This window comes from Terrapene carolina, unplaced genomic scaffold (assembly GCF_002925995.2).
Source record: "Terrapene carolina triunguis isolate 2854851 unplaced genomic scaffold, T_m_triunguis-2.0 Scaffold837, whole genome shotgun sequence".
NCBI lineage: Eukaryota > Metazoa > Chordata > Testudines > Emydidae > Terrapene > Terrapene triunguis.
In genome coordinates this window covers 1,662,881-1,686,559 of record NW_020665188.1, presented here as the reverse complement: position 1 = coordinate 1,686,559, position 23,679 = coordinate 1,662,881, and the positions used below count along the sequence as shown (strand labels likewise).

Below are 23,679 nucleotides of genomic sequence, written 5' to 3'. Positions count from 1 at the left end.
GCCTGGAAGGGAGGGAGAAGCAGAGCGGTAGCGGCACACTCAGGGGAGGAGGCAGAGCAGAGGTGAGCTGGGGCGGGGAGCGGTTCCTCTCCCTACCCCGATGTAACGCGGTCTCACCTATAACACGGTGAGATTTTTCAGATCCCGAGGACCGCATTTTATCAGGGTAGAGGTGTATTTTTTTTTTGCCATGGGATGTTGTGAAGGCCAAAAGTATAAGTGGGCTCAACAAAGAATTATATGAGTTCATGGAGTGGATAGGTCCATCAATGGCTGTTAGCCAAAGCAGCTAGTATGCTCCATATGTCCCTAAAATCTCCAATTCCCAGAAGCTGGGATTGTATGATGGAATGGATCACTCACAATTGTCCTATTCTGTTCACTCCTTCTGAATCATCAGGCACTGGCCAGTCAGAAGACACGATACTGGACTAGATGGACCATTGGTCAGACCCAGTATGGCTGTTTTTATGTTCTTTTTCAACAGTAGCTTTCTTACAAAATAGCTCAAGGGGTTTTACAATAAGGGGTTTCAGTGTGGTTGCCAACAGCCCCTTATTACAAGGGACTTCCCTTATTTTTTCATCTTTATGCCACAAGATTGGGAATTACTGAGTGCTGCAGAAAGCTGCAAGAAATAGCCCTGGTGCAGGTAGGTGAGTACTTAATAAATAAAATAATAATAATTATAATATCAGGAGGAGGATGGTGGGTGGGGTACTTAGAAAACCATCCCTTATTTTTGAAATACAATGTTGTCACCCCTACAATAGAGAAGAAACACTTTACAGAGCTGGTCATAGACTGATTAGGGTAAACAAAAATGTAACTTGAAATATAAGGGCCCAATGTGATTCCAGTTAAAGTCAATGGGACGATTCCCACGGTGCCATCAGTTGTGACAGTGGCTTTGTGACGCGGCCATGTGTGCTTCCAAAAGTGGAAAGTCACCATCTGCTAACATTACACAGAGGGCACTGAGCACCATCAGACAGCAGCAGCTGTGGATCGCTTGCTATTAGAGCTGGTTGGAAAATAGAATTTCCACTTTGTGGGAAATTCTGACACTTGGAAATTTCTTGTGACATGAAAATTTGTGACCATTGAAATGTTTCATTTCAATAATATTGAAACATGATAAAATATTAACTAATACAGATTCAACTTTAATATAATTGAAACAAAATTGATCAAAATGATACATATAAATTTCAATGATATATTTAATACTATAGATACATATATGTTAATTTTAATGTAATATAGACAAATTGAATCAAAATTGTAAAGTCAAATCTATAGTGTAGTTAATATTTTATATCATTATGTTTCAATAATATAGTGAAATATTTTACCTTATGGAAATATCAAATGAAACAAAAAAGTCAAATGATTAGTTATGACATTTTCCCATCAGAAACTTAGTCAAAATGACACTTTCCCATGAAATGTTTTGATTTTGATGAAGCTGCATTTTCTGTTTCTTCTCTCTCTACTTGGTCTTGATTTGAACCTATGATCAAGCAGGAAAAGAGAGCAACAGAAGTTTATAAATATGCCACTGGATCTCAATGCAAACTAAAATCTCAAGGCAAGTGAAAATCCAGGAGCTGCCCCACTTAACAGTGACCAGGAGAGCAATCTGAGCTAACGGGCAAAATGGTATTTTCACCATATTTTATACTCGTCACGTCCAGATCTCATAATTACCTTCCTTGTCTCTCTCAGTTGAAGAATGAAAATGAGAGACTCCGGGCCTCCCTGTCTCAGGACCAACGGATAGCTGCCGACCGCTTCCAACAGCAAATGGGCTCGCTCAATGCTCGGCTCAAAGAGCAGACCAAGGTTATCAGATCGCAGGAGAAAACAGTAAGCTTGCCATGTTCTTGTGGGCCTGTGAACACAGCATGGCTCTTTGTCCCACTCCAAAGGCTAAGCCATACCTAGTTTATGAGTCTGCCACAGCCTTTGAGCTACAGAAGATGGCATCTTCAGCCTAGGCAGTAACAGTTATTTGCTTTAGAGTGCATCTGAAGTGTGATTTTTAAGCCACTCACTTCTCCTCAGTAAGGACCATTTACCTGAGGTATTTCAGCTTCCTACACAAACTGCTGAAGTATTAGAGCTATCCAAAAATGAGTGGAGGATTTTCATATACAATGGGGAAAACGTTGGGTTTTTTACTCAGTCTCAAAAATGACTAGTTTTGAAGGGGGGGGAAAAGGGCAAACAGTTATAAGGAGGCGAGAAGCGTCCTTCAAGGCCCCCAACTGTAACTGCTGCTGGTGCTTGAGCTAAAATATAATGATACAATTAAAGATGTAGGCCCTGATTCAGCAAAGCACTTAAGCACGTCCTTAACTTTAAGCACATGCTTAAATGTTTTACTAACTCAGGATGGATTTAAGCAGGAGCCTGTGCTAAAATGGTTTGTCAAATCAGGGTCTCAGGCCTGGGCAACACTTCAGTTTAGGTCCTCCTAGCTACACTGCTCAGGGGTGTGAAAAATTCTCATCCCTGAGCTCTATAGTTAAGACAACCTAACCCCTGGTATAGACATGCCTCCATTGATGGAAGAATTCTTTTGCTACCACTGCTTGGGGAGATGGATTAACTACGTGGATGGAAAATCCCCTTCCGTAGATGTAGGAAGCATCTGCACTATGGTGCTACATTGGCATTGTAGTGCCTGTAGTGTAGAAATGGCCTAAGTCCCACAAAATCACAACACATACATTAACACATACATATGGGAATGAGCAAGCATGAGCCATGTACAGAATAATAATGGGACAACATTTTGTATTGCGGCTTGGAGATTCTTCTGTTCTTTTCCAGACCTTTGACTGAGATAGTGTTACATATAATTGTATGTAATAAATAAAACTTTTCCTTTCGTCTGCTGGCAAAGTGTCCATCTAGGAACCATCTGGTGTATAATTCTAGGAAAAATGTCTCCCTTGCATGTATGATGAACTCAGCTTACGCTTTGGCCTTTCATCGAATTATTTTGTGCATCCTTTGATGATGTGCCCAATGGTGCAAACTCCAGTTAGAGATAAAAAAGTTACTAGACTTTGCAGACAAAAGAAACTGGTCTTTGAATGGTGGATAATGATAGATAATTTCTTTGCAGATCAAGATACTGTCTGCAAGCAAAGCTGAAGGTAATGTTGTGTCTTTTGGGTTAATGAGAGTGAGAACTGCTAAGATTTCCATAGCTGTGACCGCCCCGCAACTTCATCTCTCTCTTGACAGCCTTTACAGCATACTTGCTGGTTCAGGCAAGCAAGCAAGGAAAATATCTCATTAGCATCTAAAGTTTTCTGACCCTCGTGTCTAAGGGCTGGTCTACACTACCGCTTAAGTTGATGTAACGTACATAGCTCAGCGGTGTAAAAAAGATACTTAAGTGACACAAGTTACAGCAACTAAGCACTGTCCACACTGGTGCTATGTCAGCGGGAGATGCTCTCCCACCAACATAGTTCCGCCTCTCACAGAGGTGGAGTAATTATGCTGATGGGAGTGTGCCTTCCCGTCGGCATACAGCATCTTTACCAGACACGCTACAGCAATGCAGCTATGCCAATGTAGTGCGATAGTGTAGACTTGCCCCTAGGGATTCAGATATAAATCAAGATCTGGCAATAAAAGTAAGATCCCCTCCCAAACGATTCTTTGTTCCAGTAAATCAGTTGCACAAGAATAAGGAATTGTTCCAGCTCAGATTTTCTCATTGAGATTGAGGTTTCCCACAATGCCAGTCCCGGGGCAAAGCAAGGACTTCCCTTCAGATGCTGTGGCTGCTAAGCTGCAGAGATCCCTGAAGGGTCAGAAACCAGTCTTGGCAGCAAAGAGATTTTAGACATTCCTGCCATCACTGTAACAGTCCCCTCCCCACTAGGCACTCTCTTGTGGCCTGGCTTGGTATTGCAGCTCTCACACTGGGCCAGCACCCCCTGCCAACCGTCATTCCAACGCTGTGACGGCTTGTTGGGTAACTTGGCAGTTGAGTTGGGTCAGAATTTTAAGGTCACCCCTTCCCGAGTCAACTGTCCCAACTAAAAGGTCCAAAATGTCGATAACAGAAACAAAAAAATCCTTCCACCTTCTCTGGGGCTTCTTCTTGGCTCAATCTGCTGCTCCCTTGCTGGGCTCAGCTACCCTTGTAAAGGGTTTATGCCAGTGAGGGAACCCAGCCCCACCCTCAACTCTGGGTTCCATTGACTCTGGGTTGGATCCTCTACCTGTATTGCAGTTTTTCCAGGACCCCTTCCTATCTTGAAGGTCTCCCAGTCTGTTCTGCATTTAGTCAGGGTCTCTCCCTGCCTGGAGAGCTGTCTTCTCTGCTTGCTCATGGCCCTGCAGAAGCCATCTCAGTCCCGTCCCTCCAGCTCTTCCCCCCACCAGACCCTGTCGGCACTTAACCCTGGCTCCTTTTATGTAGTAATCACCTGATTCCTCTCGGATGGAACTCATCCTGTAATCAGGGCTGGCTTAGGCCCAGGCTCTCTACCCATCTGTTACAAGCACAAAGTTACAGTGCCAGACTCAAATGAATGGGGCAGACCTTCTCGCCTCCTCACATCCTACAAGGTCCTAAGAGTCTGTATGGAGTACTAGTCTGTTGAGTTACTAGCTTTGAAGACCATTGTTTTCATAGCGTTCATCAGAGGAGTGAGTCTTCCTTTTCTGGGGAGAAGGTCCCTCCCAGCAGGATATGTAACTAATCGTATGTAGGTCTCTCAGTCATCAAGGATTTCTCTTCTCTGCAGTGACCCAGGAAATACCCAGGGTACCAGATCTAGAGGAGTCTTCTGACGAAGGTATCTATCATATAAATGAAAGTCCTTCTCTCCTGGTGTCACACAGATGTTGGACTTTAGACATTGATCAAGATGTGCAAAAAGGAGGAATTTCGGGACAAAACAGGCCTTGGGTGAGGTACTCTGTCACCAATGTTTTCTCCCCAAAGTTGAGCAGAGCACGGTCACTTGATTGCAACAGCATCACAGCAAGCAGCCTTCTGCATGCTCCTTGGGGTTAGATGTTTTCAACAAGGATGCCCGTCTTGCACTCTGGCCCACACTGTCTCCCTGTAAGAAAGAACCTGATTGTACCTCAGCTCTCAACATCGTACAACCAAACAGCACCCAGAGGGTAATGCCACCCTAATGTCAGCACTCTATCCCTCCCTCGGAAGAGTAGTGCTGTCTGCAGGAGCAATCCCTGAGCATTGGGGAGAGTTAAAGTGGAAGGGAAAGCCAAGAATCACTTACCGACCCAGCCTTATGGAGCCATGTACTGTGAGCTGGTCAAAAATGGGAAGAAATTTTTGACAAAAATGAAAGAGAATAATCACCCCACATTCTCATTTAATTTTTTCCCACAAAAATTTTCAATTTTTCAGCAGAAAAATAACTACCAAACAAAAAATCAGCTGAAAACCAAAGTATTTCAATTTGGAAATACTGCTATGGTGCCTCGTGGGAGTTGTACTTTGGGTGCCTCATGCTCCCGTTCTTCTCTATAGCTCAGGCTCCTGAGTTGGACTACATCTCCCAGGATGCACCATGGAATCTTCTCTTGGAGAAGGGAGGTGGAACATCAGGGAATCCCAAGAGGAGACCATGGTGCATCATGGGAGATGTATTCTGATGAGTTTTTGGCAAAAACATTTCAGTTTTGGGGCATTTGGTTTTTGACAAAAAAAATCAAATAATTTCAGAGAAAGTAGACACTTCATGAAAAATTTTGTTTAGATGAAAATCCAATTTTCCATCAAAATCAGTTTAGATGGAAAAATTGCAACCAGCTTGAGAAACGTAGTATGAATGTGTGGCAACACAATAACTGCACAACTGAGCACCTGATTCTCCCAATGAAACCTGGGATGGGTCCCACCTTACTCATTAAATTGGTATAATCTGCCTTTCAACAGCCGAGTCAGGGATGTGGTCTGGGGTGGGTCAGATATTGAGAAAGTTATGGTGGGGACAGATTAAGATAGAGGCGCAATAGACACATGCCTAGGGCCCAACTCCCAGGATCTTTTCATGATGTTAGAATCTCAGCTTTTGTTTATATATGTCTTGCCCTTGTGGTTGTGAAGAAAAACTTGAAAACATGCCACAGCTGGGGAACAGGGAGCTACCAATCCACCTTCTGCTACAGAGGAAAGTCCCCAGGAGGGACCAGGCCTCTGGTCCCAGATCTCTGGCTCTGACTTTGATATTGAGGTTTGGTCCATCCAAACCCAGCCTTGTGATTTTGGGTTTTGCCGCAGACTTGGAGGACACCCTGGACATGAAGCAGAGGCTCCTGGAAGCCCTGCGGAGGAATCCCAACCTGCTGAAGCAGTTCCGCCCCATTCTGGAGGAGACGTTGGAGGAGAAGCTGGAGAGTATGGGTGTGAAGAGGGTGAGTATCAGGAGAGGGGAAACCAAAAAAGGGCGGGGAGAGACGTCTCTGTTTGCAGTGCAACCCCTTCCCTCCTTGTCCCTTTCACGCCTTCCAGTGTTTCAAAAGTTAATTAGCTAGCTGGGGTATAGTTAATATTTGGGGGGGATCATTGCATGGATATAAAGAGCACCTCAAATTTCATTTAAGTTACTTTGCTAAATAGAGGCCCTAACTGAGATCAGGATCCCATTGTAACAGGTGCTGCATAGACAGTCCCTGCCCAGTGCTTGTCATCCAGTTTCTGTGTCCTTCCTTCACGCTCCAGAGAGGGAGGGTGCACCCTTCCCAGGGAGACCCGGCAGAGCCAAAAGCAACTGAGACCTGCATTGAAGTGGGGCATGGCAGAGATGGGAGCACCCCAAGTCTGCCTCAGGTCCTCTAGGGCTTGCATGCAGTCAGCATGTGTGACCCTGCAGGTGACAGAGCCAGTTCTCTGAGCTTCTTCCTACCCCTTCAGAGACGTGTGGGATTGCACTGGGAGGACTAACCACACAATTGCAGCTGCTAAAGCAATGCTCGCTGTCTACGCTGGCACTTCATAGGTGTAGAGCAACATGGTGGTTGATGGCATAGTGGGTATGACTATACTGCAGATGAAGGTGGCATGGGTAACACTGGTAGTGGGGACTAGCCCAGCAGGGACTCTGGGTATGTATTTACATTGTTAGCCTATACCAGGATCCATGCCACCATGTCCTCACTGCTATTGCTACCCGTGCTAGCTAGATTAAAGCTAGCACAGGTATATCTACACCTGCTACAATCACCCCTTCATTTGCAGTGCAGATGTACCCAATGGTTAGCCTTACTCAGAGCAGATACAGTCCAGGCATGTGTGCCCCTGTGTGCTACCAGTGACACTCTTGTGTGTGTGTGTGGTGTGTTCCGGAGAGGTGGGGGTTGAATGTCACCAGTCTCTAGTGAGGGCTAAGTGAGGAAAATCATTAAAAATCTCCTGTGTGTCTGGGGACTGGTGTACATGATGCTGACAGGAGTGGAGGCTCGAGAGTGCTCACTTGTCCACACCGCTGGTAGGTACCCTGCTGCAGCACACCTCAATGGAGCATACACTCCTCTGGGCTGGGACTCTTATTACATGTATTGTCAACCCCCAGTACAAAGGATGGATGGAATGTGATACTGGGTCACCTGATGGGGTAGGAGTCTCTCCATCTTATGCTGATGACCATTCTGGGTATAAGGCCAGATCCAAAGCCAGGTGAATCTGATGGAAAGTTAGATGAGATCCATAGTTTGCAGAAGGCCAGGTTCTCTTTCAGAGGTGATGGAGTACCTTAGGGGAGAAGGCTTGTTTCACCATCTGAGGCAGTGTCAGAATTATGTTGGGGTGGTTGTCATGTTACCCACAATTCTCTCTACTTTAGACTGCGAAGGGGATTCCAGCTCAGACCTATAAAAATCTGAGCTGCCTCGTAAAGACTCAGCAGCAGCAGAAGGCCAAGAAATTTCCAAATCTCCTCAGCTTGAGGGACAAGCTAGTCCGAGAGGTCACCTGGAAAGTCAAGCAGCGCCAGAAGGATGATGGCGTTTTGCCACAGCAACTTTTGATAGTCTCAGGTAAAGAGCTGTGATGCTGTCTTTGGAAACCTGTGCTGCAGACAAGAGTTCAATCCCAACATAGTGCTATTGTTACAAGACATTTCCGTGACCCATTGTGCATCCCCAAGGAAAACTGGGCAAGATAGATATTGTGTTCAGTGTCAAATAACCATTTGCAGTTGCGCTGTGCACTGCTTGCCTTGAGTGAGCTTGCAAAAAAAAAAATATATATATATATAAAAATAAAACACACACTTCTCAGCTATGGAGGGCGGGGGGAAGAGCTGAAAGGGAAAAGAGCTGCAAGAAGAGCCTGGTTCGCAAACTCTCTTCCTTCTGCCTGTTGCTAGAACATGCAGAGAGCCAGTTTATCACCATTGAATGGAAGTTACAGGGAGCCACAAAGCTCAGTATCGTCACATATTAGTGGAATGCCACACAGGCAATATCAGAAGGACAGTGCAGATGAGGAGAGTGGGTGGGGTGAGGGAAGGAAGGTGATTCTAACCCACCTTTCTGCTTCTCTATTTTTGGGCCAGCTAGAGACCAAAACATCCTTCAGCATAGTTTAGAGCAGCCTAAAACCAGATCTCTGTTACACCAGCCGAGTTACTGCATTGGCCAAGGATCAGACAGAGTCACGTATGTTGACCTCTCCTCCCAGTTTGAAGTGGATGTGTGTGTGTGTAGGAGGGAAAGGAAGTCCCCTAACACTGGCTACATTGGCTGTGTGACATTTTGAGAATGTTAGATGGTAAAGCATGGGAGTTCAGATCAACCACTCATTTTGTATGTCTTTTTCTTAAGCCAATCCAGTTTAACAGTATCGATTTACAAGCACTAATCCTGGCTGCTGGGCAAACACCTGCATGGGTCAAGCAGTTTGTAGGTGTTAAAGAACGTCCATACCGGGTCAGACCAAAGGTCCATCTAGCCTTTGCTCTCAGTGTCCCTTGTACCTTTCCAGCTAAAAGCCAGAAGAGCCCCCTGTCGCCTTGCCGGGTCGCATCTGCCCAGCCTAGAGCGCTGCAAGTTGAGTTACAGCCCTATGCGGAGGAGACGCCCAAACCAGCTCCTCGGAGCAAAACCAGCTATTCCCACAGCCCAACAGAGGTGCCCAAAGTAATGCCACAAAGCAAAGCCAGCAGCCCACGACGTGCTGCCATCCAGCAGCCGAGGTGAGGCCCATCCACAGCTCGCATCCTCACCACAGACATTGCACTCATGCCTTTCACTAGCATGCTTACTGGGGTGAGCAACCTCGTACCGAGCTTGGACATCCCTATTCTATTACGATGTGGACTGCAGTAGCCCCAGGGCCCCACTGTGCTAGGTGCGGTGCAAACGCAGATCATTTGTTGTGGCAGGAAGCTTTGCGTGGGGTGCACCTGAAATGTCTGAGCTGCAGGCCCCACGGAGGGTATGTCTACCCTAAGGATGGAGGTGTAATTTCCAGCTCGAGTAGATACACCAACACTAACTCTGATTCATAGAACCGTGGGGTGAGAAGGGACCGCCTCTAACCCCCTGGTAAGATGCAGGATTTGTTGTGTCTAAACCATCCAAGACTATATAGCTTCCTTTTGAAAGCCTCCAGGGAAGGAGCTTCCACGTGTTGTAACAAGACAATTTCCCAAAAACAAAATTCAAAAAACGTTCTGGAGGTCCATAGAAACTTTGATAAAATCTAAACATTGGTTCCAATTTGACCTTTAACTTTTTCAAGTTTTATAGAACATAAAATAAAACCCAATGAAATTTGTTTCCAAATGAAAAGTCTAAACAATCCATTCCAAGAATATCAAACCAGGACATTTTGACATCATCAAAATGCTTTGTTTTGGGGTTTTTCCCCTCTACAGGAAATGTCAACACTTTTTCAGAACATTTCCATTTTGACAAAAAAGTGGCATTTTTCATCAAAAATGTTTTGATAAAACATTTCCAAGTAGCTCTAGTAATAAAAGAGACTAGAACTGGGGTGGGCAAACTACGGATCCGGCCCGCGGGATTGCCCCCCATAGTGCCGTGGGCCCCGCGCCGCTCTCAGAAGCGGTCCCCTGCGGTCCCCGGGCGGGGGGGCAGAGGGCTCCGTGCGTTACCCTTGCCTCCAGGCCCCACTCCCCCCAGCTCCCATTGGCTGGGAACAGGGAACTGTGGCCAATGGGAGCTTCGGGGGAGTTACCTGGAGGCGCAGCAAGGGCAGCGCACGCGGAGTCCTCCGTGCCCCCCCTTCCCCCCGCCCCAGGGACGCAGCGCTTCCTGGAGCGGCACGGGGCTGGGGATAGGGCAGGCATGCAGGGAGCCTGCCCTGGATCCAGTGCGCGCTGCTGCCACCCCGGATCCGTTTTAGGTAAGCGGCACCAGGCCGGAGCCCAAACCCCTCCTGCACCCCGCCCCCCCAACTCCCTGCCTGCACCTCGCACCCCTCCTGCACCCCAACCCCCTGTCCTGAGCTCCCTGTTGCACCCTGCACCCCTGTGCACCCCAAACCCCTGCCCTGAGCCCCCTCCTGCAGTCCGCACCCCTCCTGTACCCCTGCCCTGAGCCCCCTCCTGCACCCTACACCTCTCCTGCACCCCAACCCTCTTCCCTGATTCTCCTCATACACCCCGCACCCCTCCTCTGCCCCAATCCCTTGCCCTGAGCCCCTTCCTGCACACCACACCCCCTCCCACACCCTGCACTCCCTCATGCACCCCAACCACCTGCCCCGGCCCTGCATACAATTTCCCCACCCAGATGTGGCCCTCGGCCCAAAAAATTTGCCCACCCCTGGACTAGAAGAACAAGAATGGAGAGGCCATGCTGCTTAGGCAGAATGAAGAGGGCAACTGGGAGGGGATAAGAGATGACAGAAGAGAGGTATGGAGTAACTGAGTTGTGTGGGGTTTTAAAAGTGAGAACAAGGAGCTCACATTTGCCCCAGGGAGGAAAAGGAAGCCAGCTGAGGGGTTTGAAGATGGGCTGGAAGTAGACCAAGAATTGGTCAAGATATTTGAGTTTTTGTGGCAGCATTTTGGACTGAAGAAGATGAATTGGCAATTGGAAATTCCTGCTCCCCCTGCTGGTGGGAAACAAGCTAGGTACTGAAGCTGTGATAGCCTGGCTCTGAAAGTGGTGTGGTGCTGAGGCCAAGGTTGAGGTGCATGGAGCAGCTGCTGCAGGTACCAGTGGGATGGAGTTGAAGGAGGGGAGAGGAAAACAGGCCCAATATTTGCCCCAGTACTCTACCTTGCTGTTCAGAGTTTCAGTGCTGGTTGTACATATGCTCTCGCCCCACCAGGGGACTTGAACACACAGTCTTCTAGCCAACTGCTGAAAGCACTGCCAATCTGTATTTAATGACAACGATCTTGGTCTCCTCATCACAAATTGTCCCAGATATCCCTGACCCAGCTGCTCAGAGCCCTCCACTTCCTCCATGTCTGACCTTTCCTTATTCCATCATTTTACTTTCAGCACCCCACCTTTCAGTTCCGAGGAAGACTCAGGGGGAGACCGCGCCAGCCTCACCCCAGTGAAATTCAAACATCCCATCACCCTGCAGCAAGCGCAAACGCCTTTGAGGCTGACTCAGAATGACGAAACCGCATCAGACTGGTCTGACATCGATTCCTCTGAGGGAAAAGCCAGCCCAGCCATAGGAACCACTCCAACAGGTGAATCATAAATAATAATTTTAATCTATCGGAATATAGTTAATGTGCTAAAATCAGAAATCTCCATCATAGTTCATACCCTGATACTGAAGGAAAGGGGAAATTTGCATGCACATCTGTTTCTACATTTGACAGCTTAAGCCAACAAAAGGGGTAATTGTATGTTAGTGTCTATTCGGCCCCTGTTCTCACCCCTCGGGAAACTGATTGTGAAGAGAATGGGGTGGTCATTCTCCAGAAATAAAATCCTAAGTGCACTAGTGCCAAGGCCCCAGAAAAGGACATTTCTCACCCTGCTTTTCCTAACACAAGACCCAGAGGTGCCAAGCTAAGGGTGTCAGGAGCAAGACTTTGTCCTGATGCATCTGCACTCTTGGGAGTCAGTTGCAGTGGCACGCTGCTGGTTCTGCTAAGGGGTGTTCACAGATAAGCAGCCTTCACCCTGCTCCGGGGTACGTACTCCTCCCCATGAGAAACAGAACCAGGTTCTATTTTCCTGCAGAGCCATTACTAAGTCACTTTGGCCCCAATCCAAATGAGCAGTCCCACTGAAGTCCATGGGACTATTCACCTGCATAAACATACACATGTACACAAGTACCTTCCTGAATTAGGGCCTTTGTTAGGGGATTAACACTGATGTGCTTTCAAAATGCAGTCACTCCCCTCTTAACCCCCAGAGAGTGGGGTGCATGGTTCCTTCTTTATCCTTTTAGAATAGGCCTTGCCATTAATCCAGGGGATTTCTCAATATCTTCTCTAGATGTGAGAAATAATGTTGTTCAAAGGGACCTCTCAGCTTGGCATTTTTAAATGGACTAAAATGCTAGTTTCTGCTAGCTCACCCTTGAAGGTGGGTGTGCTGTCTTTTTAAAAAATGCTTTTGGGGAACAAGTATCAGGGTTTTTCTGCTGCCCTACTGAGATTTATTGGGGGGGGCGCATTTCAAGCAAGATAGAAACTGACTATACACGGAAACAATGAAACAAACTATTTACAAAGGGCTGTCAAATGCACAGCAGAGAGAATCACTTATTTCAACTAGCTCCCTTCTAAGATAGAAGCCTTAGCTGCTATAGTAGTTACCACAGTTCCCTGGCTGAATCCCCAGTGGGGAATAAATCCAGGTCTTTTAGCTCCAATGCGCCAGCTTCTCCTGCTTGAGCTAAATGATGTCCATTGCCTGGGAGCAGCAGCAGGCATCTTTCATCTGTGGAGCAGCCACCGCAGAGACAGACATTTGGCAAGTGTGTTACATGGGTACCACATTTTTAGTCTCACATGTTGAAGTTGTCCCTTTAAATGACACTCCTGATACACATTATTGGCAAAGGACTTGTGTACACCAAAGGTTTTTTAGCTAGCACTACACAAAGGACTTGTGTAGCACCAAAGGTTTTTTAGGCTAATGTGAATGCTTCCCAAGCATTTGTTGAAGGATATAAACCTTGTACACAGGTGAACCACAGGCAGAGGTATAGTGTTGATCTCACTGACCTTCCTCGCAGTAAAAACTTCAGAGCCTTGTCTCCACTAGGGCTTTCCAGCAGGATAGTTAATGCATTTTAGTTATCCCACAGTAAAATCAATGGTTTTTGGCAGTGAAAACTATTGCCTTTGTGGTTCACTCTGTGTCCAGCTCCATGGTCAACTACAGGTGCTTTTATCCTGGAACAGACATTTGGGGCATGTTAAGACTATTTCTTATACACATGCTAACTATGTTGAGTTAACTGGCAATCAGTTAACTGGAGGTCACTAGACAGGCCCTAAACCATTGGAGCAGCTTACCAAGGTTCGTGGTGGATTCTCTGTCACTGACAATTTTTAAATCCAGATGGGCTGTGTTTCTAAAAGCTCTGCTCTAGGAATTACTTTGGGGAAGTTCTCTGGCCTGAGCTACACAGGAGATCAGACTGGATGGTCCCAATGGTTCCTTCTGGCCTTGGCATCTATGGAAATGACCTGGTGGCTCCACCTCCACGATGTCAGTACTTTGCACTGACATCACCAATAACGGGTAATCTCAGTGATTGGCCATGAGCCACAAAGCCTTTCATGTGCAGGCCAGCAGTTCAGAGCTAAACCAGGCTGGGCGTGGACAAAAGTCATTCTTCCCTGCCTGCTAGTCAGCCCAGTCTACGAAATGAGCGGGTGGCTTCTATCCACTGCCTAGCTGGCAGCCATCTGCATCACAAAAAAATGTCACCACAACCAGAGTCCACATTAGCTCTTTTTGGAAGGACTGACTAGACATGGACTAGCAGCTGCGGTGCTTAGCAGGAGCCTTAGTAACTCAGGATTGAGGCACACTGCTGTGGTATCTTGCAGCTGATTGTATTTACCCTATGGATGAATTGAGGCTGGAAGTTAGGACTGTTTCTAACCATCAGGGGAGTGAGGTTTTGGAACAGCCTCCTGATAGGAGCACTGGGGGTAAACAACCAGATTGTTTGAAGACGGAGCTTGGTAAGTTTGCAAGCAATATGATTGGGTTGCCTGAGAAAGCACGGGACTGGACTCAGAGACCCAGGAGATCCCTTCCAGTCTTGTGTACTATGAACTATAGTTGGCTTCTCAGCTCCATCACTGACACCTTTCACCAGTAACACGTTCCCTTTAAAACTGGAAAAGGGGTCTGGAAGGAAATCCTTTCCCATCCACTCTGAGTCCTGATGAGCAAATCAGTTGTGCAGTGATATTGACATTGTGACTGCAGGGCCCTGGATTCCAATTCTAACAAGCTGTGTTCTGTGCAGGGACGCTGGTGTCTGCAATGGCTAAAAATCTGGAGCGCACACTGAGCATGCCAGCAAGGAAGCCTGCTGGTGGAATAAAACTCCTCCCCACCTTGCCCTCTGACTCTCCTAAATCGAGTCTCTCAGCCAAGAAACTCCAGGTACCTTGTGCAACAGGCAGACTTGCAGAGAAAGGGAAATGTCTGGTATTTGGGAATGCATTGATTTAGTGTGGAGACCAGCATCGTCTCAAACCATTTCCCAGCGGAGGCCACTGTATAGCCAGAGACTCAAAAAATAACAAGCCATTGGGGTAGGGGAAGAAGTTTTAGAGCGTTCGCATTGGGGAGGAGGAATATGTGTTTATGGTCTGGGCTAACAATAGTTCAGTGATGTCTAGAGAGCCCCATGGTTGGTTCAGGTAAATCTGGTGTCCCTGGTTCAGCTGTTCATTTGGGCCCCCCAGCTGCAAAGCCGAAGACTCAATGTGTGATTTTTTCCCGCCTTCCTCCAACACCTCCCCATAGAACAGTTCTACCATATAAGCTGGGTCAGGGTCGAGAGTACCATGGACCTTGAGGGGTGAGAATAGGGAACCTGTCCCAGACCAGGTGGGTCTTTGTATAGGGAGTTAGGACAATTGCATGGAGGGGGGGAGAATATGCAATATGCCCCAGATAGAGGAAAGAGAAGCCCAGATTCCCAAGGCCAGCTCGTCCTGTACAGAACTTTGCACTGGAGCAATAGCAGTGGGTATCACAGCAGCATTTCCATCTGCCCCAAGGGTTCAGAGCTGTGAAGCTGCAAGTCTGGCAGCATTACCAGAACCAGCCTTTGAGATCTAGATGTGGCCGTGCTGACATCTCAGCGTTTAGCCCAAATGGACTGATTGTTAGCTGGTGTAAATCGGCCCAGCGGCCTGGTCACATAGACAGTCTCTGCTGGGAGGAGCGATGGTGATTTACAGCTGTGGAGGATCTGCCCCATCATCCAGTTATTTTGTAGCCCCTTCCAAATATTTGCCTATTCACAATCTTTGGAAAATGGAAATTCACATGGTTAAAGACAGACATGAAATGCCTGGGAATGAAATTGAACAGAAGTCTCTGGAACATGTCCAGAGCTAATTGGGGTGACGTGATGAAAAAACTATCAGATTACTAAAATGGGACATATGTAACCTCAATTTTAATTACATTAACTCTTTCTCATAAATGGCTGCAGCACTGAAGTCCTATTGCTTTTTAAAATTACTTTCCCTGAACAGTTCCATTGAGCATACCATAAAGTTTCTTCACAACAATGTGAAAGAGATTCTCTGCCTTCATCTGGCAAAGTAGAAAGCCAAGAGTGAGATTTACAAAATGATTTGCAACCCATGAACATGGGGGGAAGGAGTCTAGCAAGCATCAAATTACATCATCACATTAAATCTTGCGCTTCTCATGCAACTTGGGCACAACATGGTGTTGTGGGATAAATCAGAAATAATCCCAGCCAACCCACTAACACGGGGATTCCTTACTGAAATCACAGTAGGAACCTGAAAACAGTCCTCGGAGGTGGGGTATATAAATGACACTCAAAGTAAGGCCAAGTCTCGCCCAAGAAAATACAAAGATACCTCTATTTGGGTATAAAGTAACTCGATCCTGCTATAAGATACTTGTGGGTACAAGGAACTATCCTGGCAAATCCAGCTGCAGGATTGCGTCCTTAGATCCCTGGGAAGACTGCGTTGTAGCTGTAATTTACATAAAGTATCAGACCTGTTCAATGAGTGAAATGTCATTGGTTTTATTGAGACAGAGGCCGAGCCAAAAGTTAATGTCAGTGCCCACTGGCAATAGGTCACAAGGGATTGTTTAGGAACAGATTCAGGGGAAGACTTTCTGCAACTATCTCAACATTGTTCCCCAAGTATTTTTTTTTCCAGTTTTTGAAATGTCATGAAAATTCTGTAACTTGACACACTTCAAGCAGCTCTGTCCCGTTCCTCTCCCAGATCCATTAAATCAGGACTGGATGTCTCGTTCTAAAATATACACTCCAGTTCAACCCACAAGATGTAGGCTTGGTGCAGAAATCCCAGGCTGATCCTCTGGCCTGTGTTATGCAAGAGGTCAAACTAGATGATCCCAACAGCCTGGTCAGGCCCATAACTGTGTGTTTGAGTTTCCTAGGGAGTCCTTGTAGTTCATGCTCCATAATCTGACCCTATAAGTAGTTCTGCTGTTGGGCAACAGGTGGCCCTGCCTTGCCCTGGGAAGTGCTGGGGAGCTGCAACAGAAAACCAGTAGCTGAAGGAAGCATTTGATAAACCTAAATTTGTATTTGGCTGATAAGGAAGGTTTGCCACATGGAAATGCTCCCATGGGTGCAGAGGGCAAGCACTACACTAACCCCATGCCAGCCCCCTGCAAACAGCCAGGCCATTATCAGCAAAGACAGCACCGGCTCACACTCACCATATTTGCTCATTCTGTCTCCTCTCATTCCCCATGCAGTTTGTGGATGAGAACAGCGACTTGGAGACTTCCTCCCTTGAAGAGATCACCCAACTCCTGGATGCCAAGAGCCAGACGAAGCAGCAGCGGCAACCAGCTGTGAGGCACAGCGGGGACTCGGCAGGGTCGCAGGGCACCAGCGTCTGGAGTTCCAGCAGCACGAGGGCTGGAGGCTGGTGACTCGCTTGACAGCCCCCTTCGCCGTACCCTACAAGTGCTTGGATTTCAGGGCCCAGTCCCAAAGCTGGAAGTTCCTGACATGTGGCCACAAGGCTTTGGAATCCTGCTACTATAGGAAGATCAGGCACTGGGCTCCAATTTAAAAACAACCCACCAGTTTAGAGCAATCAGAATGGGAATCCCTGTCCCATGGCCCCAAGTGCTACCTAGCTATGATGCATTTTTACAACGACTGCCCAGGTGCCCTCTCCACCGTGCGTGCGGGTCAGTGTCTCCTGGGCTGGTTGGAAAAACGTATCGTTCAACACCCCTGCGTGTGGAGGGGCACATTCTGCTGCCCAGCCACCAGTGTGAAGAAAGTAGTGGGCGGAGCATGTGGAGGGAAGAGTCTGGGTCAGCATTCAGGGGATACACAGGGCTCTGTGGGGGCAAGGCAAGGGCATGGCTGCCATCCTTTGGACACTCTGGAGTGGGGTTGCACATGGTATGGAGGCCACTGAGGCATCAAGGCTGCAGGTGCAGCCCCCAAGCATCTCATCCCCTCCTCGGCCAAGTGGAGGAAGGAATCTCTCACTCCTCCTGCCCAGAGAGATCCCCAGCAGACAGCTTACTGTGCATAGATTCACAGGATCGGGCCCTAAAGGAGTCTGATTGTGTCCCAGGGCTCCATGCACAGTGGGGACGCTCCTCATGCAGATCAACCCCTTCCATGTGGCTAGGGGGTCAGCTGCCATGAATGCATCATCCCCCCAACCCCCCAGGCCCTGTGGCAGGCGATCCTTGGTCTGCCGGGGGGAGGAGATAGGCTGGGGAGATAGGGCAGGGCCCTGGCAGGGTGGGGATGCATTTTGGACTCCCAGAGCCCTGCACACATCTCCATGAAAAGATAATACAGGCCACAGCTAGGTTATTTTAATGCCTCCCCACTGTCTGCGCTGGGGAACCCCCTTTAGGAGGGATCCTAGTGACAGCTGCTTGCTGTGAGGCCCCATCAGCTCAGTTCCGTAGGAGGCACTTTGCCACGGAGCAGGCGGGGGAGGGATTGGGGCAGCCCGCCAGGGGCACAGGGTCTCAGATGGACGGCTGGTTCTCCCACACTGTGGGATGGTTGGGCTGCCCTGTGGCCTGGTCTACAGTGGGCAAACCTCCTCTCCCCACTGAAACACTCTCCACAAGGAGAGCCTCAGCAGGTTTCCATCCCCCTTCCCCACCTCACACTGGGGGTGTTCCCCTAGGAGCGGGAATCAGGCCCTGATTTTATAGCTGGGAGCAAAAGATAAGATACAAGAAACAGGACTCTGTTAACCCCCCCCCAAAGCAATGCAGAGGGTGACAAAGGAAACACTGACACAGCTGGGAATGCTTGGCAAGTTCTCTGAGAACACACATGTACAGAAACGTCCACTCGATGGCGCCATAGCCCCAGAAATGGGCCGGGCTGCTATACTTAGTACTGACTCAGGGAACTGCTGGAAACTCAGGAGCAGGTTGCAGGAACAGATCTGATCAAGCAGGTGCACTTGTCTAAAGCACATTACAGAAAGCACCGGAGCTCTGTCACATAAATATGCAGGTGCTGGCTCTCTGTGAGCTTGCACTTTATGCCGCTGCTTACACCAAGGAGCGTAAAATATTATCTGGTCAGAACGGTAGCTGCTTAGATCCTCCCCTTGGATGTGCATAAAGTGTTACACAAGGTGCAGTGCAGAGGATCAGCTTCACAGTGTCATGCGCTGAAGAGCATAGGAAGCACATATGAAACCACATCCTGTGTACTGTGTACTCTGTGTACTGAGAATCCACTAGGTTCAGCAATGAACTCTACAGTGCCTCACGATTTCCCCAGTTGCACCAGAGGGACACGGCCCCTAGCCATTACGGCCAGTAGCACTGTGAATTTAAGGTATATCTGCAAGGTGGCGTGTGGCTTTGCCTTATTCAGGTGCACAAAGACGGAGGATGCAAACACTCTCCTAGCGTCCCACTGGCAAGGGACCTCTGCAGTCCGTGGCCACTCCAGAGTGCAGGAGCTGCTCCTTGCAAGTGCTTCCTGAATCTCAAGCCATGCCAAAACGGACAGGGAGCAGGTGGAGCCACACAATGCTGCCCCAGACCTATAGGGCAGAGCTGCACCTCTGCCTACCGCTAGCTGTGCCTTAATGACAGATCTGCCCCTCTCCCCCCCCCCCCCCCCCCCCCCCCCCCCGTGTGACTAGAATGGCTGGATATGGTGTATTACTTACATAACAATCAATATAACAGCCTTCCCAAATGCTACCTCCCACTCACTTGAGGATGCTTTTCATGGTACTTTTACAAGGCTGTGATATATTTCCACAGACTCCAAAGGGTTTACAAGGTTTCACTGCATTTGCTCTAGCTCCCTTTGCTTTACAACATATCTGCTGCTCTAGCTCCCTTTGCTTTACAACATATCTGCTGTCCTTCCTAATCAGGATATTTTTCGTGTTTGTTGCAGAGTTCCTCTGTGTTGCTCTAGCTACAGAGTTATTCTGCTCCCAGGCCTTGATGCAGCAAAGCACTTTAGCATGGGAATGGTCCCACTGTCTTCAGTGCATCAGTGCTTGATATTATGCTTGTGCTTAAGGCCCAGATCCTGAAAAGTATTTCAGTGGGAGCTAGACACCTTTGAGGAGCTGGGCCTAAGTGCTTTGCTAGATGCGTGTTTCAGAGGCAACTGCCTTGAGCCAAGTGGAGTAAAACAAATCCAATCTGTGTTCAAAGGATACTTTCATTTTGAAATCGGGTGTCTTTTTAAAACAGTTAAAAATTATCCCAGGTATTAACCCTGCCCCTGAGTCCGCCTGCCCTTTTTTGTTGTACAATCAAATTTTCATTTTTTTTTTAAATATGATTTGTCTCCCCCCTCCTGCAGGGGAAACTGAATAAACAAGGAGAAACACAAAGTGACTTGACAAAAAGAGCTGTCAAAAGTAAAAATGTAATGGAAAAATAGGAACAAAAGTAGATTTTCAGATTGGCATCACTGAAGAGACTGAAGCATTGCTTGAAAGAAGAGTATGTGAAAAAGTGTCAGACTTGGTGGGGGGATTAAATGAATGGTTCCCTTTAGTACTATTCCCATCAAAAACATCCATTAATGAGTTTAGAACTGGTTTTAGAAAGCAAAAGGACTCTTAAGAGCATAAGAATAGCTATACTGGGTCAGACCAATGGTCCATCTAGCCCAGTATCCTGTCTTCTGACAGTGACCACTGTCAGACGCTTAGGCGGGAATAGGGCAATTATCAAGTGATCCCTCCCCTTTCATCCAGTCCCTGTTTCTGGCATTTGGAGGGTTAGGGGCACCCAGAGCTGGGGATGTGTCCCTGACAATCTTGGCTAGTTGCCATTGCTGGACCTATCCTCTTCCTGTTATGTCACCCTCCATATGATGGGAAACAACCAGGGCCTTCCTGCTCTAGAATGGAGTTTGCCTGTGCGCAGCTGAACAGAAATGCAGATCATAGCTTTACTCCCCTTCTTATTTTTAAATTATTGGAGGACCCTATCCAAAGAATGAATATAGTCAAGGTAAATAAGTTACTGCATAAAATGAGTTTTGCTATGTAAATTTAGCTTTAAAAATGAAGTAAGTGCCAGGAAAGCTATACATTTTTGTACATCTACTTATATGCTGCGTCTGAGACAATTTTGACAATTTTCAATTTCTGTAAATTTGAAAAACGGGAAAATCAGTGACATTTTTACAATCTCCATGCCCCCTCCCCCCCTTTTTTTTCAACCAAGTATAGAGCTCATTGGAATTTTTACATTTTTGTCATTTCACTTTTTTAAAAAAATGGTCAAATGAAAAGCAAAATTCATCATATTTTCCCAGTTCTTTCAACCAATTTAATTTCTAGTGCCTCTGTCATTAGGGAAAGAATAGTTTAAGCTAACATTTTACATGTCTGGTCTCATCATCTGTGGAATGTAAAACAGTCTGAGTTTAGGAGAATGGAAATAGAAATTCAATCCAAAATGACATTTCTGAGCTTTCATAAAATATCAAGGATACCTGGTAACCAGCAATCTCAAAACAAGTGCAAACAAACCCTAATTGAAAACACGGAAGCTTGTTCCATACACCCCATTACTAATTAATGTTCCCATTTTAAGTAAGAATGATGATTTATTTGTATTAATTATTTATTATGGCTACAGTGTCATAGCTATGCCTGATACTATACAATTACTTTAACAGATGTTATCCTTCGTTTTGGCTGATGATCAGCCTATTTTTGAATACTTCCTTCAATAAAACATGTTTGTTTCAGCAGTGGGGTTTTCTTTTAAATAGTTCCTTCTGGAGTTTTTGTCTGGGGAAAACAAATGAAAGAGTCCCACCAAACATGCTCTGGAATAGTAAATGAGTTTACATTGTCACAGGTCCAAGGTGTTAGCTGGAATGCACCTGAAGCTAGAGTAAATACACATGGGCTAAGGAAATCAAATCCAGTTCCTAACTCATGGGCCACAAGCCGCCACTCCCTAGCTGTAGCTCCCTTACTGTCATTAATGATTTCTGGTAGCTCTAGCTCAGCACATCATGCTAGGCGCTATACAATCACATAGTAAGAGAAGATAGACCATTCCCTGCAGATCTTCCAATCTAAAGAGCCAAAACACAGGCATAAAAAGGTGAAGTGACTCACACAGCAGGGCAATGGAAGAGCTCAGCTGCTGCCTTAGTCATTGGACCACACTGGTTCTCTCATCTAGAGACACCCACGCAGTCCTGTAGGCCTTGGCTCCCATTGCCACTCTCCTGGCTCTGCCTGAGCCCAGCCCCCTCCCCACATGTCATTGCTCTAGGAATGGTTTGGGGCAAGTGTCTGGCCTGTGTTATGCAGGAGGTCAGAAGAGAGAATCACAATGGTCCCTTCTGACCTTGGAATCTATGAATATGGATCCCATGCAGAAGCCTAACAATGGCCTTTATATTGATGTCCACTTTGTAACAGGGATTCCAAACCAGCTGTTGTTTCCCATCATATGGAGGGTGACATAACAGGAAGAGGATAAGTCCAGCAATGGCAACTAGCAGCGATCCTGACAATTATAGACCAGTAAGCATAACTTCAGTGCCAGACAAATTGGTTAAAACTATAGTAACTAACAGAATTATCAGACACATAGATGAACGTGATTTGTTGAGAAGAGTCAACACAGCTTTCGTAAAGGGAAATCATGCCTCACCAATCTATTAGAATTCTTTGAGGCGGTCAAACAAACATATGGACAAGGGTGATCCAGTGGATATAGTGTACTTGGACTGTCAGAAAACCTTTGACAAGGTCCTTCACCAACAGCTCTTAAGGAAAATAAGCAGTCATGGGATAAGAGGGAAGGTTTCTCATGGATCAGTAACAGGTTAAAAGACAGGAAACAAAGGGTAGGAATAAATGGTCAGTTTTCAGAATGGAGAGAGGCACATAGCAGTATCCACCAGGGATCTATCCTGGGATCAGTACTGTTCAACATAGTCATAAATAATGTGGAAAAAAGGGTAAACAGTGAGGTGACAAAGTTTGCAGATATAAAATTACTCAAGATAGTAAGTCCAAACCTGACTGCGAAGAGTTAGAAAGGGATCTCACAGAACTGGGTGACTGAGCAACAAAATGACAGATGAAATTCAATGTTGATAAATGCAAAGTAATGCATACTGCAAAACATAATCCCAACTATACATACAAAATGATGAGGACTAAATTAGCTGTTACTACTCAAGAAAGAGAGCTTGGAGTCATTGTGGATAGTTCTCTGAAAACATCTGCTCGATATGCAGCAGCAGTCAAAGGCTAACACAATGTTAGGAACCATTAGGAAACGGAAGACATAAAATAACATAATGCCACTGTATAAATCCATGGTACACCCACACCTTTAATACCATATGCCGTTCTGGTTGCCCCATCTCAAAAAAGATATTAGAAATGGAAAAGGTACAGAAAAGGGCAACAAAAATGATTAAGGGTATGGAACAGCTTCCATACAAGGAGCAATTAAAAAGACTGGGACTGTTCAGCTTGCAAAAGAGAAGACTAAGTGGAAAATATGATAGAAAAGTATAAAATCATGAATAGCATGGAGAAAGTGAATAAGGAAGTGTTATTTACCCTTTCACATAACACAAGAACCAGAGGCCACCCAATGCAATTAATAGTTAGCAGCTTTAAAACAAACATAAGGAAGTACTTTTTCACACAATGCACAGTCACCCTGTGGAACTTATTGCCAGGGGATATTCAGAAGGCCAAAAGTATAAACCAAGATGGTCAGGGATGCAACTCCATGCTCTGGGTGTCCCTAAGCCTCTGACTGCCAGATGCTGGGAGTTGGGACTGGATGACAGGGGATGGATCACATGATAATTGCTGTGTACTGTTAATTCCCTTTGAAGTATCTGGTATTGGACAGTGTCAGAGACAGGATAGTGGGCTAGCGGGACCATTTATCTGACCCGGTGTGACAGAATGCATCCCTGTATTCACACCCTACACACTAGTGTAATAATCTTTGTACAAAATATGCCCTGTA

The 23,679-nt window shown here is 46.6% G+C and overlaps 1 protein-coding gene across 1 annotated transcript in view; it reads left to right on the top strand.

Moving 5' to 3' along the window:
- DZIP1L (DAZ interacting zinc finger protein 1 like) overlaps positions 1-17,967 on the top strand; it is a 29,460-nt gene extending 11,493 nt beyond the window's left edge. Inside the window, exons 7-15 of the mRNA XM_026660827.1 lie at positions 1,729-1,869; positions 3,137-3,167; positions 4,779-4,829; positions 6,290-6,423; positions 7,851-8,043; positions 8,993-9,203; positions 11,488-11,687; positions 14,447-14,586; positions 16,933-17,967. Coding sequence (XP_026516612.1) covers positions 1,729-1,869; positions 3,137-3,167; positions 4,779-4,829; positions 6,290-6,423; positions 7,851-8,043; positions 8,993-9,203; positions 11,488-11,687; positions 14,447-14,586; positions 16,933-17,112 — 1,281 coding nt within the window. The 3' untranslated portion in view covers positions 17,113-17,967. The remainder of the gene's footprint in view (positions 1-1,728; positions 1,870-3,136; positions 3,168-4,778; positions 4,830-6,289; positions 6,424-7,850; positions 8,044-8,992; positions 9,204-11,487; positions 11,688-14,446; positions 14,587-16,932) is intronic.
- Positions 17,968-23,679: the final 5,712 nt, after the last annotated feature.